The sequence below is a fragment of the Tachypleus tridentatus genome, chromosome 8 (assembly GCF_004210375.1).
Source record: "Tachypleus tridentatus isolate NWPU-2018 chromosome 8, ASM421037v1, whole genome shotgun sequence".
Taxonomy (NCBI): Eukaryota; Metazoa; Arthropoda; class Merostomata; order Xiphosura; family Limulidae; genus Tachypleus; species Tachypleus tridentatus.
The window spans coordinates 21148051-21166257 of record NC_134832.1 but is presented as its reverse complement, the minus strand read 5'-3'; the positions used below and the strand labels follow the sequence as shown (position 1 = coordinate 21166257).

The following is an 18207-nucleotide window of genomic DNA, read 5'->3' as shown; positions in this document are numbered from 1 at the left end:
AGCACTATTCACGCAACTTCAATTGACTACCGACCGCATATCCTAATCTTTTGACTTCGTAAAAAATAGGGCAAATTCTTAGTGCTAATGATCCCATATGTGACTGCAGCCTAAATGTTAGAAGAGGACTACATGATGTCATGCGATGCAACAGAAACAGCAAACAACTCTCAACGCATTCTTCGTGAAAAGAGTTAAGTCTATACCACACAAACATGATAATAATCATGATTTATAGGTTGAACCAGATGCCAATACCAGTGCTGAGTCTCCCTCCCTGTGTAAAATTTAATTATTTTTGTGCACCAACTATTTTGATAAATAAAGCTTATAAACTATGTCGGTTACATTTAATACATACTAAAAATATTTTCTTACATTACCATTTAGGTTTTATTACTTTTGTGGGTAAAGAAAAATTCTGTAAGAATGGGGGAAAAAAACGTCCGAGTTACGTAATTTCCTACGACTGAAGCTTTCTCAAGAATGCATATTTTCTGTAACGTCGGAATTGAATGTATTTAAAAATCAGTAGCTTCTAATATGCAGTTATTGACTAAAAATCTATTAAAATAAAAAGATTTGTTGAAATATAAAAATGTTTGATAATATATTTATACAGTTACGACAGAAAGCGTTCGTACTCCTGCGTCCCGAGTGGTTTTTTTGCTCATAACTTAAAAAGTATCACGAGTAGGCTAATAGAAGTATGAAATATTATGAATATTACACAAACACACATCTACATAATTTTTTATGTAAATTAAACGACAAATAAACTGTATATAAGCAAATAACCAAAAATAAGAGGAGCAGAAAGTGTTCGTACAGTTCAGAACGTGGGAAAAAACTGATATTCCTGTAAAAATTTCGTTTAGTTTAGCAATAAACTACATTATACCATTCCAGATCTAGACACTTGGTTCATAATTATTGGAATGTCGGCAGCAAAAAATGTACATCCGGCAATTCAGCGCCGTCTTCGTCATTATCTGGTCATCATGGCGAACAGGAAACAACTGTCCAATGATTTAAAAAACCGAATTATTGTGAAATAAGTCTCGTGTGTCTCTTTCCGATATTGCTACACAACTTAATGTGCCGAAATCTACTGTTCAAAGCATAATTACCAAGTTTAAGCTTACAGGATCAACTGCTAACTTCCCTCGTTTCGGACGCCCCACCAAAATTCCAGAGAGAACCAAGAGGAAGGTTCTCAGAGATGTTAGTAGGAACCCTCGTTTAACACGTAATGACATACAGAAACTGGTAAGGGAAACGGGTTGAAGTAAGAACCTCTACAGTTACGAACATGTTACGCTCTTCTGGGTTCAAAGCATACCGTCCTCGTAGAACTCCATATTTAAAGCCTGTTCATTTAGAAACATGATTGAGATATGCAAGAAAGCATGTAGATAAACCCTTTACCTATTGGAAGAGTATTCTTTGGTCAGACGAGACTAAAATCGAGCTTTTCGGCCACAATGATGTTCGCTATATTTTCCGTAAGAAGGGGCAACGATATATTTCAAAGAACACCGTCACTACAGTTAAACACAGAGGTGGCTCGATCATGCTATGGGATTCCTTCAGCTCTTCTGGTGTAGGCAGCCTTCACCGCGTCAACGGAATCATGAAAAGGAAGAGTACGTTGATATATTAGGCACTTATATCAAGAATGATGCTTGGAACTTGCAGCTTGGACGTCGTTGGATTTTCCATCACGACAATGATCCTAAGCACACATCGAAATATGTGCAATCCTGGTTGCAGAGGGACCATATAAGTGTTCTGGAGCGGCCATCATAGTCACCCGATCTTAACCCAATTGAAAACGTTTGGCATGAGTTGAAGACCAGGGTTTATCAGAGTCTTCCGAGAAACTTGCAAGAGTTGGAGGCCTTCTGTAAAGAAGAATGGAAGAAAATACCAGTAGTACTGTCAAACGATCATGGAGGGCTATAAGGAGAGATTGTGCCACGTAATTCATCTGAGAGGCCACACAACTGACCATTAAAGTAGACGCACGAACACTTTCTGCCCCTCCTATGTTTGGTTATTTGTTTATAAACAGTTTATGTGTCGTTCAATTTACATACCAATTTATGTAGATGTGTGTTACTATAATATTTATAATATACTATATTTTCATTATCCTAACCATGATACATTTTAAGTTATAAGGAAAACTACTCACGATGCAGGGGTACGAACACTTTCTGTCGTAACTGTAGCAAATATGTTTCCTACCTTGAGACTTTTTTCATAACTTACAGTAATTTACAAATACGAAATGCTGTAAAGTGGGAATGTTACTTTCTTAAACTCTTAGGCGAACATTTTTTACAATATATTCAGGTTTATATACATGTATAATTACGTCAAGTATCTCCTAAAATAATTTGATATAGCCCAGGGTAGCATTTAAAAACAATTATTTCGTAAAATCTGCAAATAATTTAACCTTATTTGCATATATAAAAATGTCACACGTCCATTGTGGGTGACAGGCGCACGAATAGGATTTTTTTTTTTTCAATTTCACAATTTTTGGCACACGCTTTTAACAAGGCTAACTCTGGTTCAGATGTATGTCATTTAATTTGTACAAATGCGATGTGTGTGATACACTGATTTGATAAAGGTATCACAATACATCTGGATTTTGTAGTGTCGGGAGGAAAGAAGGGGTCTTTATCATTGTTAATCGTATCTCAGCATCTACATCTATAAAACTGTAACGTTTAATATTCTGCATCAATAGTTACTGTCTGATATTTCAACTTTAGTATTTTATATGTACCTAATAATATATTGGCCTGGCATGGCATAGCGCGTTGAGGCGTGCGCTTCGTAATCTGAGGGTCGCGGGTTCGCGCCAAAACATGCTCGCTCTCCCAGCCGTGGGGTCGTTATAATGTGCGGTCAATCCCACTATTCGTTGGTAAAAGAGTAGCCCAAGAGTTGGCGGTGGGTGGTGATGACTAGCTGCCTTCCCTCTAGTCTTACACTGCTAAATTAGGGACGGCTAGCACAGATAGCCCTCGAGTAGCTTTGTGCGAAATTCAAAAACAAACAAACCTAATAATATATGTTAATAAAAATTAGGGTTTCTAAGTATGCACCTTGATACTAATTATAGGACAACATTTTTATAAAACAGTGAAATTTAAATACGTTATGATATTATAATAATGGTTTATTAATTTTAAAGTAAAATATTCACATAAAAATATTTGTTTTTGTGTAATTTCTCATAAAGCTGTTAGAGGGTTGTCTGACCAGTTTTCTAAATTAGAAGTGCCAGACAAAATCTAAAACAACGAATCATCACCATTCGCCGCCACCTCTTGGGCTACTCTAATTAAATGGCGGAATTGACCGTGGCGATATAATTTCCCCACAGGGCGAGAATTTTTAGTGATTGTAGTTAATTTTGTGAAACTTTAGTGATAGTTGTATTATCATGTTTGTGTGATTTAAAAATACTACGTAGGTCACACAAATATGATATCATAAGTGACACTAACATAAAATAACTTTAAAGGATACCAAGAGACCTTTCCCTCCCATCTAGACAGTACAGTAGTATGTACTAAACACACACAGAAAAGTCAAAGCCAGCCATTATCATTTAAATATTTATCACGCTTTCTTTTAAACTGCTTAGTGAAACCATTCAATAACATTTTAAACTTTGTTAAATGCCTTACTGGCCAGGTGGTTAGAGGTTCAATTCGTAATCTGATGTTCATGGGTTCAAAACCCTATCTAACCAAATATTCCCGCCCTTTCAGCCGCAGGACGTTATTATAATTCGATTAATCCCATTATTCGTTGGTAAAAGAGTAGCTCAAGAGTTGGCAGAAGTGTTGATGACTAGCTGCCTTCCCTCTTGTTTTACACTGCTAAATTATTGACGGCTAGCGTAGACTGTCCTCGTGTAGCTTTGCGCGAAATTCAAAACAAACAAACAAACAAATGACTTTGCAAGTTATTTTTATTAAATTTTGAAAAAAAAATCTATAACTGATATAAAAATAATAATCCTATAATTACTAAAACAATTTCTATCACATCCCTCGAAAAAAGAAATAACATTAATCAACTTCTCATATTCTGTTACTTGCTCATATACAAGAACTTATAATAAATGGCGTAGTAATAAGTGGCTCACATATCCAATTCTTAAACTCATCCTAAACCTTTGAATAAATATTATGTGGCCCAGAAGTTTGAACATTTTTTAAACTTTCTTAAGAAGCTCAGGATTATTGTGATAACCTGGTCCAGTCTTATTTCTATATTTCAACTGTACAAAATGAGAAATTTTGCTTAAATCTTCATTAGTAAAAACTGAGTTAAAATAGTCCAGTCATCCCTTAATCACCAAATGTTAACTTCTTTGTATTATCCCTGAAAGATCTTGCTCAAATCCTAATATTTTGCTTACTCTTAACGTATTTCAAGAAATCCTTATTATTCGTTTTTTACATTTTCAGCAAGGATTTCATGTTTCTTTCAAAATAACTAATTTTTACAACATGTTGTTAGTTACAGAAACAGTTACGAGGTGGCAATATTAAGTCTCTTCAACTTCTGAGAGATAAAGGAAGTGATTGTTTTTTTTTTTTAGTTAAATCCAACTTTAGGCGTGCTGTCTGTTCAGTGTTACAAATAGCAGTAGTAATAGTGGTGCTACATTAGTCTATTGTATTTAATTTTTTAAATAAACAATTCAGCATTTTTACATCTGTTTAACTAAAAATGGTTATTAAGGTATTTATTTCCGGCATTTCTGCGAGTAAGGAGGTACGAAACTTGTTTTTGAAAGCTGTTAAAAGAAAATATACGAATACTAAGCCTAGACTAGAAGTAAAATATGCTCTATGTTCGTCCGAATCATGTTACACCTTCATAAGATTAAAAATTAGAAACCATACATCTACGTAACAGTTAGTTCAATTTTATATTTTTATTTTATTTTTAGTGTAATTTAAGTGACTTTGTTAAGTATTGTACATAGGATTAAACAAAACTTTGGTTAATATTTTAATTTTGAATTTATGATGCTTACACCGAGTGTGATACTAATAGAAATCAAGGGCCTCCGAGAGCCATCATGAGGACTGGGGAAGAATCGGAATGTGTGCACCCCTCTCCAGTAATTTCAACAATAATGCTACTGGGCAGTGAGCGCCAGGGAAATATCCTGCCCTTCTGATGGGACTGATAATGATTGTAATTGTCTTATATTTTAGAAATGGTTTTATTTAATTTTAAACATGTTAATAACATATATTTAGCGCTAAAATATTTTGCATAGTCTTAAATAAGTACAGTATTTACAGATTTAACTGAATATTCATGGGTTTCAACCAACTCAGTATTGAAGAAGGACTATTGATTGTAATTCCAACTTTACTAAGTTTATCTGCATGAAAGGTGACAAGCTTATAGTATAGTATAAAAGTCTGTTGTACACAAAACATCTGATGGGGTACAAATGTATTTCTATTTAATATGTTTGTGAATTGACATCACTCTGCTTTAGATTCCGAAAAGTCAGAATGCAGGGAGATTCCAATTTGTTCATTGTTCAGAGACTGTATTGTAATTGCATAACTTCTAAAAACCTCTGAAATGCATATTCACAATTTTTTCATTATCTGTGTGTGTTGTGTTTGGTATTTACTTTCATCTACTGTGAATTGTTGATAAATCTGCAATGTAGAATAAAATGAATAGTTTATAACTCTTGAGATCAAATATACAGTACTATGTTAATTGGCTGATTGAAAAAGGTTAGGACATGTGCAATTTGACTTTCACCAATACACATACAATTAAGTAAGTTTCAAAGGTATTCATTAACATAACAGTGGACTCATTTGCTTGTCATAGCTGTTCCATTTACTTCATGAAATACCTATCTGCAAATAAATTATATATATCCAGCTCTAATTCTACAGGTACCTATAAAGATATCTCTTAAACTCTTGATGATGAGAAACCCACTTCAAATAAAAATGTATCTCAGAATGGCTGGTATGGGTATTGATACTTTTATTGAAAAGGAGAGAACAACATTTTGACCTTCCTAGGTCATCTTCAGCTTAACTTTCCTTGGTCAAAATGTTGTTCTCTCCTTTTCAATAAAAGTATTAATACTCATACCAACCATTCTGAGATACATCTCTTGAACTCTTATAATTTTTTTGCATCCAAAACATCTGAAGGTGATTATTCTAAAGACAATCTGCCTTTTTGATTAAATAAAATTTCATAACTTACAGATAACTTCTATTCAGCCCTCTTTTCTACTCATATCATTAAGCAGAAATAAAGACCATGCACTAGTCCTGTCTATTTCACTGTATGTAAAACTAATTTTAAACTTTTTAGTCAGATCCACTGTATTCTTTATTCAGGAGAAAACAATCCTAGGGATCTTAATTCTGTCATCATATGATAGTCCTCTCTATCCTAAGAATTATCCTACAGTGTATTAACCACTCTTTGAAACTTCTGATGACTCAGCTGCAAACAATTCTACACTACTTCCAGCCTTTCTTTTATCAGTAACATAAACCAGAACAAGATAGTCTTGTGTTGTTTGTTCCTGAATTGACTACTGAAGAAACTGGTTATTTAACTCTCTATTTTCAGAGCAAAATTGGTTGGAAGAAAGTGGCCACATTATTTTTACTAATAAAAATTTTGAGGAAACTCAGCTTTATGTTTTGTTGCAGCTCACAGAATGCTACTTCCTCTTTACCATTCTTACAATTTTTCTTGCTCCTACAACTGTCCTTTTCTTTTTGTAAGATCTAGATCCATAACTTACTTTTTTTTTCCTCTCTCCTTTACCTGTATTCACAACTGAAGGACCTGCCATGTGACTCTTCTCTCTTACACTTTCAAACTCATCATCATCATCAATATCACTTGGAGTAAAATCAGTTTCCTGACAATGTTCCTCAACTAACTACCTAGCTTGCTTAGAAGTAAAGTGGCAAGTAAAGTAGTTGGCATGATCATTTTCTGTGTTTCAAAATATGGGTTTAAAATACTTGTATAAACTGCTGAAAACATGTTAGTTTAGTGCTCATATTGAAGAAATTTTGTTAAACTACTACTAGAACTAGTAGTAGTTCTAGTTTTATATCAAATATACAAGGGATTTAAAATGTGAGAGATTGAAAAATGGAGCAAGACCTATGAGCTGGTATGTTAGTAGCTTGTACAAGTATGAAAGTAAGTGTGCTAAAATATCAGCTGCTCAGAGATAAGAGTCATTAACTTCAAATATGAAGTAAATATTTTATATGCATCCTCTCATTAGAAGATAAGTACTTTGTTACTCACTTTATAACAAACTCTAAAGCATATAAAGAAACAAGACACATTGACATAGAATGTGAATGTAGTAGGAAATGTATTGAAAAATGTATTCTTGAAGTTAGAAGAAAAGAACACCAAAATCACACCTGTAGAAGGGATTTTAAAAATGTGCCTTAACATGTAAATTTGAAACTGGTTATAAGATTATTTAGGAAAATCTTACCACAACCAAAACATAAAATAGAGCAAAATATTCTTGAAACCATTGAAATTATGAAAACAGGTGTTTTGTTTTTAAACCATAATAATGGTCCTAGCAATGTTGAAAAGTATTGCAAAGTTTATTCACCTAGCTCAACCTTCCTTTGACCTTTGGGTAATAATTTTGTCACAATTTTTTGCCATCACATGATAATTCAATTGTTACATACTGTTACCCCTAGTTCTTAGAGACATTTTTGTTCTGTTTCAGACCCACAGGGTAGATTTCCCAACTGAGGGGTCAGTACCCTGACCCATCCAAAAAGTAACATCATATCTTTGTTATTCAGAATAGAAAAAAAGAAATGTAGATTTTCAGTACTCTGATTGCTCTGAGAAAACTAACAATATATTTACCTTTAGGAATCAAAACTGGAAACATAAATTTTTCATTGCAGCTAGTGTTTTTACTTTTTTAACACATAAAGACCAAATAAAATTCAATTGAGTAACAAGTTTCTACAATTCTTCTGATGAACAAAAGCATTGATCATCACTTTCGTTTTGTTCTCCATCACAAAATTTATTTCCTGTTCCATGTTCAAAATGACAACATGAGACAGTCTTTCATGTCCAATGGTATGATGTAAGTTTTGATTCTGTGTGAGGTAGAGAATGATCTTTCAGCAGAACATGATATGACTCGAACAGTGATGAATATTTGCATCAGCCGAAAATAAGTTGGAAGGAGTTGAGAGATGCCATTCTTATAAATCTATTTTGACAAATTATATCCCAAAGACAAGGGGATTTTTTTTGACCAAGAAGACCAACCACAGTTTTACTTTTTAAAGATAATTGAATCTCAATCAGTCAATAAGTCACAAAGTAATGATACATCACCTGTAGCAAGATAAATATTAATTATAACAGAAAATTTTATTCTGCTTATATACTTTTATCTTATAATATTAATTAGAAAAAAAGGTTGTATATATTCATTACTTGACCATAATAAGATATAAAAGTAAAATCTGATTCAGAATTATGTTGGTCATTTGCATCATCTCGCATGGTCCATTGTTCAATTGTTAACTGACATGCATGAGCTCATGCTCTGATGGTAAGGAAATGAGTGAAGAAAAAGTCAAATATTAATCTTGATGTTCTTATGGTGATTTTCCTGTCTCTCTATCCAATCTATATTTCTTCCCTATTCTTTCCATATTTTCTTTTTCTCCTCATTTTTTATTTTCTTCCCCCATTTTCTTTTTTGTGTTTTTCTTTAATCTCCTGCAAACAGCATATGATTTTCTCTGAAGTGGGGGTAAAATGACCTTTAGAATCCCATGTTCTGCATATAAACCTCTTTGAGTTTCTCATACCTGAAGAAGACAGACCAATGCTCTGATGAAATGCGTGGTATCAGAATATTTCATTATGATTACAAATCATTGTGTTATATATACATATCCTGTGCTTCCCTATGCAAGTAACAGTTAACCTGTTAATTCTTTCATTACAGGTTGGATGGAATCCACTTTGCTCGTAACTACAAAAGCATCCATGAGAATAATTTTTTAATTAAAGATTTTCTTATAAAAGTTTTTTCATTGAGAATATTGACTATCCAGTTTGCAGAGTAATTTTCATTTTTATTTCATGTGTGAAATCTTTATCTCCAGATAATTATCAAATAAACTTCAATGAAACTTATGTTTTGTTTGCTCTTTTCACTATTGAATCAGAATCTCCATGTGTTTTGTAGATATCATAACCATCATGAAAAAGTAGAAATATTATAAGTTATGCTTTTTTTTTTTGTAGAATAACAACAAGTTATAATTCAAAATAAAAATGTTTAGTCTAAGTAGCTTAACTGTCATAACATTACATATATATGTATATTAATTTGAACTTTCAGCCATTCCTGGGTAACTTGACAGAAGTTAAATTGGCATGGTTTCTGTATCCAAGAGTATAAAACTTACCTTTACAAAGTGACCTGTCTTGGCTGTTTTTTAGTGGACAAGTAATAGTATTTTGTAAAATCTAGTTACATTTTGGTTATATGAATATATACATTATTACTATTACAAATAAGTTCTCACAACATAAAACAGTAAATGAATGTAGGAAAAAATTACATCTTTCAGTTGTGGTGATCTTTCTTCTCATATGAGGATTGCTGGAAATTGCTAAGTGTTTTAAAATTTTGCATGTGAAAGGTGTGAAACAAATATTTTTAAGGATTTATATATAACATTAGAAATAGCCAAAAAATCATAAATAACTACATTGATACCATAGAATTCCACTGTATCAAGCTCAGTAACTAAGCTGTATTTTATTATAAAAAAAAAAAGAAATTTTGAGCATACACCATATACCTTTTTGGAATTTTGTTTTGAAAGAAGAATGTGATAATGTGACACTTGAAAATTGCTGAGAATAGCCACTAGAGGGGCATTATGAACTTTGAATGGGTGGTTCACATGTCCTAGATAGAAGTAGGTGTATATAAGGGAATATTTCCAAAATAGAAAAGAGGTGAGCAGGGCTACTGTCTTTGGTTTATTATATAAGTGATATCTCAGCAAAGATAAAAGTCAAAATTAGTATTTTATATTCTAGGTTACCAATATTGGTAATTTGAGTTCCTAATTCCTTTACATTTTGCCAACACAGACACGTAATCTGAAGCAGTGCTACATTCAATATACTATGTCACACAGAAATCAGTATTTAGGTGTGTTTTTTAATGTTTACTTTTAAATTAAGAAATCAACTAATGTATATAACTAAAAGTTGAATTGTAATATATAAGTTGATACCAGATTTATAAACATAAATTTATAGCTTTGTGATTCAACTAAATTTTGAATGTAAGTCAACAAATGTGATGACATAGCTTTGGACTCGTGACTGTATGAAGACCTGTCTCATTAGGGTTAAATATGCATTTAATTTAATGTGTCAGTTTAACAAAAAATTCAGATTGAGAAGGAGGTATTTGCTAATTTTAATGTATAACTTGTTTACAAAAATACTAATTACTGTGTACAAAGTTGATGGAACATGCATATATTAAACCTTATTGAGTTTGTAAATTCTTTGAAATATTTACAGATTTTTTTTTTTAATTAATGCCTTCATAATAAATTTTCACATCTTTCTTGTTTAATAACACAGGAAATTAATGAAACAGTAAGCCATTTAACTTATTGTCACCCCATATCGTCAACAGCAACAAAATTATATTAAATTGTAGAAACCCTATAACTGAAGCATTTTTGAAAGCACTCGGGTTGTAGGGTTTTTGTTATTTTATATCGAGATGTTTTGAACCTACATGTATGTTTTTCTGACATCATAAAAAAACCACATTAAACAGGCTATTTTTTTCTCTTTAATTTAGTGAACTTCCATGCTTTCCTAACATCACGAGTTAAACTTGATTATTTATATGATAAAATTTTGTAAAATGGATGGCAACTGCCTGTTGTAAAGGCACAAGAGTAGAGGATGACGTTTCAAAAGTCTTTATGTTTAAAGTATTTATGTGATATTAAAAAACTAACTACTAAGCATTATGATCATTCAAGCTATACAGATAAATGAAATTTTGCTGTTATAATTTCTCATTTTTTTATTAATTTCAAAGTTGTTCTGGTTAATGGGTTAATGACCCAGGAAAATATTCGAATAATGGAAACTAGTGTTCTTGATTATTAAATGTTTCCATTTGTTTCAGCTGTCCAAGTTTCATGTTAGAAAAATAGATCAAAGAGCTTGATAATTAATTAGGAAATTCTACTAATCAAACAGCTCTAGTAAAAATTATAAACTATGTTGTTAGTAGTTCATTTAACTAATTTTGGCTATATTGTACTGGCACAGTGAAATTATGACATTTTATACCATGGTGATTAATTCTCTGAATTAGGTTTTAATGTGCTAAAATTATGTAATAAAAGTGTTGCAATTCTGAAATTTAATGGACATAATTGTATCTTAGATTTGTTAATTTTCATTCTTTTATAATTCTGGGAAGCAACAGCAGCTGTTAAGATTAATGACAATTCTTTTTTTAAAGTATTATAAAGGTAAGCAAGTTGTTGAACTGTAGAGTGGGCCTTAAAAAAGAATGCTAAGTTATTGTTTAATCCTTTCCACAAAGGTCAAAGGCCATGTTATCACATTTGATGACTCGAATTCAAAATTTTTTATTGAACTATTTTATGGTTTCATGCTAATAAGTTTAGGATCAAATTTCACATTATGATTCAAATTTTAGTATTATACATTATTTAATTTCTTAATCTTTTTGCAATGGGCTTAATGTAATATACCCGTGTTTTTCTGCACACATTAAGTATTTGCATTATAACTTTGATCCAGCATGTGTATCTTCACAAAATTTGATAGACTTTTAGGAAAGATCACAAGTTTTTTTGTACACAAAAAATCAGATTTTTTAATGATGTATTGTTACTAAAGATTTCTTTGTGAAAATAGAGTATGTTTCATTACTAGTCATGAGTACAAAGTGATTTCATGTTATGATTAAAAAAAACTATTCTTTGCCCCAAAAATCTCAAGTATTATTTGTGTAATCTCTTAAAACCTCCAAAATACATTTTAGACATTTGATTTCAGTAAGACTTTATATTTTGTTATTTTATATACTGTAACATGTGGAGTCTGTCAGTTAACAAACCTTGTAACCATCATGAAAAAATTAGGAAATAAATATAAATTGTGCTTTTTCTCATGCTAGAATGAGTGCATATTATAACATGAAAATACAAATGTTTAAGCTTAAGTCTCATGATGCTATATATATATTATTTTCTATTATACTGACCTTCCAATAATGCTTAGCTAACATTACATAACTTGCATTGATGTGGTGCATGTGCAATCCTGTTGCATATCCAGTAATATAATACTTACCTTTAGCCTTCCCTGTCTTGGCTGTGTTTTAATGGACTAGTATTTTGTGACATACAGTCACATTACAATTGTTATACATTGTATATATGTATATAAATTATTTAGAAATATTAAACTTAATTTTATTAAAATATAAAGCAATAAGTAAAGAAGTAAAGCAAACAATTATCTCTTCTCACTATAATCTTTGAACTTGATTGCTGCTGGGCATAAGCTGCTAAGCCTTTTACAATTTTACATATGGAGGATATCAAACAATTTTTTAGGTTTTATATACACACACACACACACACACACAGTTTAATAATCAAAATATTATAAACAAATACACAATACCATAGAATTCTGCTATAATTTATTAGGTATGCTAACTAAAATTTATTTAGACCTTGTAAAATATGAAACTGAGCAGGCTGAAGATGCAACCTACCTCACTGAAATCTTGGATCAAAAGAATGTGGAAGCTTTTTCAAGTGTAATTAATTGGAGAAAACCACTCTGGGGACATTTTAAGATGCTGATTGACTGTTTGCATGTCATAAGTTGAAATAAGTGAAAAAAGGGACCATTTCATAAAATGGAAAGAGTTGAAAAGGGTTACTGTGTTTGATTCAGTACATGAGCCATATCTCAGCAAAATGAAAAAAGATATGAGGCTCATATTTTATATTCTAGCTTATTAATATTAGTAATTTCTATGCTTTAAAAAAGTTTAAAACTTATTTTCAAATAGTAATAATGTATATACATATGTATATTGTGTTATAACTGAAGAGTAACTATTTCACAAAATATTATTCCAATAAAACATGACTAAGACAGGTCATTTTGTAAAGGTCAGATTTATATTGTTGGATATGGTAACATGAGTTCGTGCTATTGTAACTTATGTGGTGTTTGCCAGGTATGGCTAAGAGATCAGTATAATAAATATATACATATAAATGTATTATGTTATGACATTTAGGCTATTTATACTAAACATTTGTGTTTTTGAGATATAATGTGTAGTCATTCTGGAATGAGAAAACAATTTATAAGGATATCACGTGTGAAATTTTAAAAGTGTTTGATACATAAAAGTATTTTTAACCTTAGAATCAAAATTACTTTGCACATTAAATAGTCAATATGTGAAAAAAACATGCATGAGGAAAATATGATTTAAAGGACCTTAAAACGTAATGTTAAAAAATGCTATTATTTTGTGTGCAAAAACCTTGTAATGTTTACTGGTAATCTGCAAAGTTTTGTAAATATACACTTACTTATTTAAATGGCCAGGTGGTTAAGGCACTCGACTCGTAATCCAAGGGTCGTGGGTTCAATTCCCCATCGCACCAAACATGCTCACCCTTTCAGCCATGGGGGCAACATAATGTGATGGCCACTCCCACTATTTGTTGGTAAAAGAGTATCCCAAGAGTTGGCAGTGGGCAGTGATGAGTAGCTGCCTTCCCTCTAGTCTTACACTGCTAAATTAGGGACAGTGAGCATAGATAGCCCTCGTGTAGCTTTGCACGAAATTCAAAACAAACCAAACTAATTTAAATGTTATAGAATAAAAACTATAATAAGTGCAATGTGGTTACAAGGTCAGTTCCAGAGACTGAACCTGTGTGTTAAGATGAGATTGCTGAACTTTTCATATAAATCTATTGTATTTACAGTACAAAATATTGTCAATGTTCCTGGTTTGAAAATTCCATTTATAATATTCTGAATTATGTTGTTATCAATCCCTCCATGGTAAGTAAAAACATTGGGAGATTAAGGGTAGATGAAGTGCCAGTGTTAGATAAGGTAGGTTTATTTTCCAGGATTTTTAAAAGGAATGTTAGTCTTACTTATAAGTAGACTCATTAGGGTCTCAGCTTTGATTCCAATTGCCACCAGAATTGCTCAAATTGTCTTTGTTTTGCCAAGCTACTAAACTTACTTGCTGCTGTCATTGATTTTTTTATTTGTTAGCTAAAGGAACTTGGCTGACAGTACCTGTTTCCAACTTCAGTGTTCTGTGGTTTGATGAAAACTACTAACCAATTAATCAAATGTTGTCATTTATTGAAGCTGTTGATTAAGTAATTGGCAAACACCACTCTTTGCCTATATCTGATTGTTGATGCATTGTCTGAATATATTTTAGCATTTCAAATGGTATAAGCAATCTGGGATCAGTGGACAAAGTCAAAGGTTGATCAAAATTAAGATGGGTTATACAGTGCTCTACCAAATTACTTTTTTATGTAAATGATATAAGTAACTTCTGTGACATATCACTTGTAGTTATTGTAAAGAAACCAGCTTACATGAAAACAAAAAATTACAGTGATATTGCATATAAGTAATACAAAAACTTGAAATAAAAAAAGAGAATTTTTTTTTGTATTGGCATCTATCATGAACAAATCAAATTGATGTGCTCAGATTTAGCAAATGTATTTGGAGTGAATAATCTTTTATTTTCTTTTATGAAGCAAAATTTATTATTAATTGCTAATTGATTATGTGATTATGTTCAAGAGTTTGATGTCTTCTGGTGAGGAACCTTTGATCAAAGTGTTATTCTTAATGCTGAATGAATGTCTTTTGGGGCCCGTTTTGATGTATGAATATTTTCATTCTTTGCTATGCAAATTTTTTTTATATTTTCACTTTAATACAGACTTATTGAATGCAGCAGTTATGAGTGTTGTTTATTGTGTAATAAAAGCAAAATTTTATAGAGTTATATTTCTATTTAATTGATGTTAGTCTTGTATTGTCTCAAATATAATCAGTTACTGACTGAGTTATATTTCTATTTAATTGATGTTAGTCTTGTATTGTCTCAAATATAATCAGTTACTGACTGAGGCCGTGACTCTGTTGCTATAGACTTTAGCTATGTTGATTTCAGAAAACGTTTTTGAGGTTATTATTGGCCAAATCAAATAAAATTACTGACATCTGATGTTTCTTTTTTGATGCTGTATTGTAGTTTTAGAATGTCTGGCTATTTTTCTTATTAATCTCTGAAGGAAAATAGGGGTGTGTCTGCTTATGCAACATTAAACAATACAGCTATGCAATTACAAATTAGGCTTCCCCACCCAATCATTAGGCAGTGCTGGAGTCAAGTTGAGTAAAAAAAAATGCAGTGTGAAAACGGTTGAAAAGTCCTGTAGGTTAAAGCACAGATAACTCTTTATGTAGCTTTGCATTTAACAGAATGGTAAATCAAGGAAGAGATTAGGCCCCCTTATACTTTATTCACCCAAATTTGTATTTTGATGAAGAAAATAAATTAATAAATAAATAAACTTTTTTTCTGCTGAGTTACTAGTGGATAATTATTTATGACAGTATGTTACGTGTCATTCAAACACCTAAAAATTCTTAAGTTGTTAGTGGTGAGTAAAGGACTTTACATCAAATCCAAATAAACTTCTTCCATTTCACCATTCTACAAGGCTTACATTATTTACCCCACTATTATTAGTCTTGAATCTGGCAAAACTCCTCTGTTCCTTTAGAAATTCTAAATCAGAAAGTCTTTTACACCTTTATGTAATCTTCATTGAAATTTACAGTTTGGTGAATTAAAAAAAATCACGAAACAAACATAAAAAATAATACTTCTATTATTTGTTAGATTTAAAAAACTGCAGTTGACTACTTGACTACATGGCTTCTGTGTATATTGAAAATGTATAATTGGCTTCTTAGCAGCTATGTATATAGCCATTTAAGTATTGAAAATTGAAGAATTTGAATTTTGTTTTCTTGATTGCTGTAAAAAATCAGAATGGAAGTACTGATAGGGAACTTTAGACAATAACATTAAACTTACCAACATTATATAGTCAATACCAGCTTTTTGTTTACTATATTCAGTTGTATCTGTTGAACGCCTAAAATTCTGTAAACTTGTTTTTGTCAGCTTGTTTCAAACCAGACTCAATTCATATAATCCTCATTACATGTATGAAAACACACAACTAGAAATTTAAACTTGTTGCTGTAAAAAAACAAAAAAACAATGCAATTGACCTGTTTCCAAATCTTTGTCAAAGGCGAGGTTATCACTTTTGTTGAGTCATTGAAAACTTAACTAATTAACTATTTTATGAACTGATGTTTAAAATTTGGTATGAAATTGTATATTATAATTCAAATTGTAGTATTAAACACAAGTTAATTTCTTAATTTAAAAGTAAACAAAAAAAATACTGATTTTTGTGGGTCACATGGTATGTTGAATGCAGCATTGGTTCTTGATGTCAAAATAGAAAGTCTATAGTTTTGTAAGAAATTATGAACTCAAATTACTGATATTGACAAGCTACAATAGAAAATAAGAACCTCCTCTTTTTGCAAAGATGTTGCTCATGTACTGGCTCACACACAGTGGTCCCTCTTACCTCTTTAAATTTCTGTAAATGATCCTTTATATACACTTCTGTCAATGATGTGAAAAACTAATTGAAAGCTCAGAATGTCTTCCTGGTAGCTTTATTAGCTATTTTCCAGTGTCATGGCATCATTTCCTTCTTTTGATATGGGATGGGTTGAGTCTTGCATCTGTTTGAAATTCAAATTTTTTTAGTTTCAAAAACAGCTTATTTAATAAGCTTGAAAAATATAGTGGAACTCTTTGGTATCAGTGTAGTTAGTTATGATATTTTTTGGTTATTTCAAATGTAAAACCTAAACATTTTTTTTCCCATTTCACATCATCCATGTGAAAAAGTTTTGTTTTGCAACCTTATAGCAAGAAGCAAACAAGTACAAATGGCATAACTAGAAGATATAATTGTTTTCTCTACTTCTTTATTTACTCTTCTATGTTTTAAAAAAAATAAGTTTAAGAACTTATTTGTAAACAATAAGGTATATATATATTGTATATAATATATATACAGTTATAATATAACTGAAATGTGACTGTATTTTACTAAATACTAGTTTACTAAAACACAGTGGAAACAGGCTCTTTTTTAAGATTTACATTCTTAGATATGGTAACATCTTAGATACAACATATGTGTTGTATCATAGTAAATTCTGTGATATTAGCCAGCAGTGGCTGAAAGGCTAATATAATAAAAATAATAAATATATAATGTTCTAACATTTAAACTATTTAAATTAAACATTTGCATTTTTGAGTTATAATTTGTAGTCATTCTAGAATGTTAAAAACTGTGTGTGTATACTTTTTTATGCAATTACAAGATTAGTCAACTCTGTCAAACATGTATAGATATTCTGATTTGATAGAGAAAATAACATAATGTGAAGTTCTTCTGAACAAAATTTTAATCTTTGCAGGTTATGAAGATTTCACATGTGAAACTAAATTTTTTTCTGATGAATAAAAGTATTTTTATTCTTAAAATGATTATATGTTGTATCTTGGATAGATAACATTCTGAAAGAAAAAATGTTATGAGAAAATATTTAATTAAGTAATCTTAATACATGATTCAAAAACCTTGTAATGTTTACCAATAATCTGCAAAATTTTGTAAATGTATGTTTATCAAAAATCATATAATTTTTTTGTGGTTAAGAGCTGGGTGGATTCCACCAATCCCATAATGAAAGGATTAAGCATTACATGGTTGAGAAAAAACAACACAATTACTGAAAAAATAAGAATTTAACTATTTTCTAAATTCACACGTTGCTTAATATAAATTTCAATAAATAATCAGGTTCCAA

At 31.0% G+C, this 18207-nt stretch overlaps 1 protein-coding gene across 3 annotated transcripts in view; it reads left to right on the top strand.

Annotated features, from left to right (window-relative positions):
• The first annotated feature begins 4556 nt into the window (after positions 1-4556).
• The window catches only part of LOC143258645 (SH3 domain-binding glutamic acid-rich protein homolog), a 35486-nt gene continuing 21835 nt past the window's right edge, over positions 4557-18207 (top strand). For 2 of the 3 annotated variants that reach the window (XM_076517902.1, XM_076517900.1), the window contains exon 1: positions 4557-4812. In XM_076517902.1, coding sequence (XP_076374017.1) covers positions 4768-4812 — 45 coding nt within the window. In that variant the 5' untranslated portion in view covers positions 4557-4767. Of the gene's footprint in view, positions 4813-5097; positions 5242-18207 lie in introns of all 3 variants that reach the window. The other variant, XM_076517901.1, reaches the window with a different exon arrangement.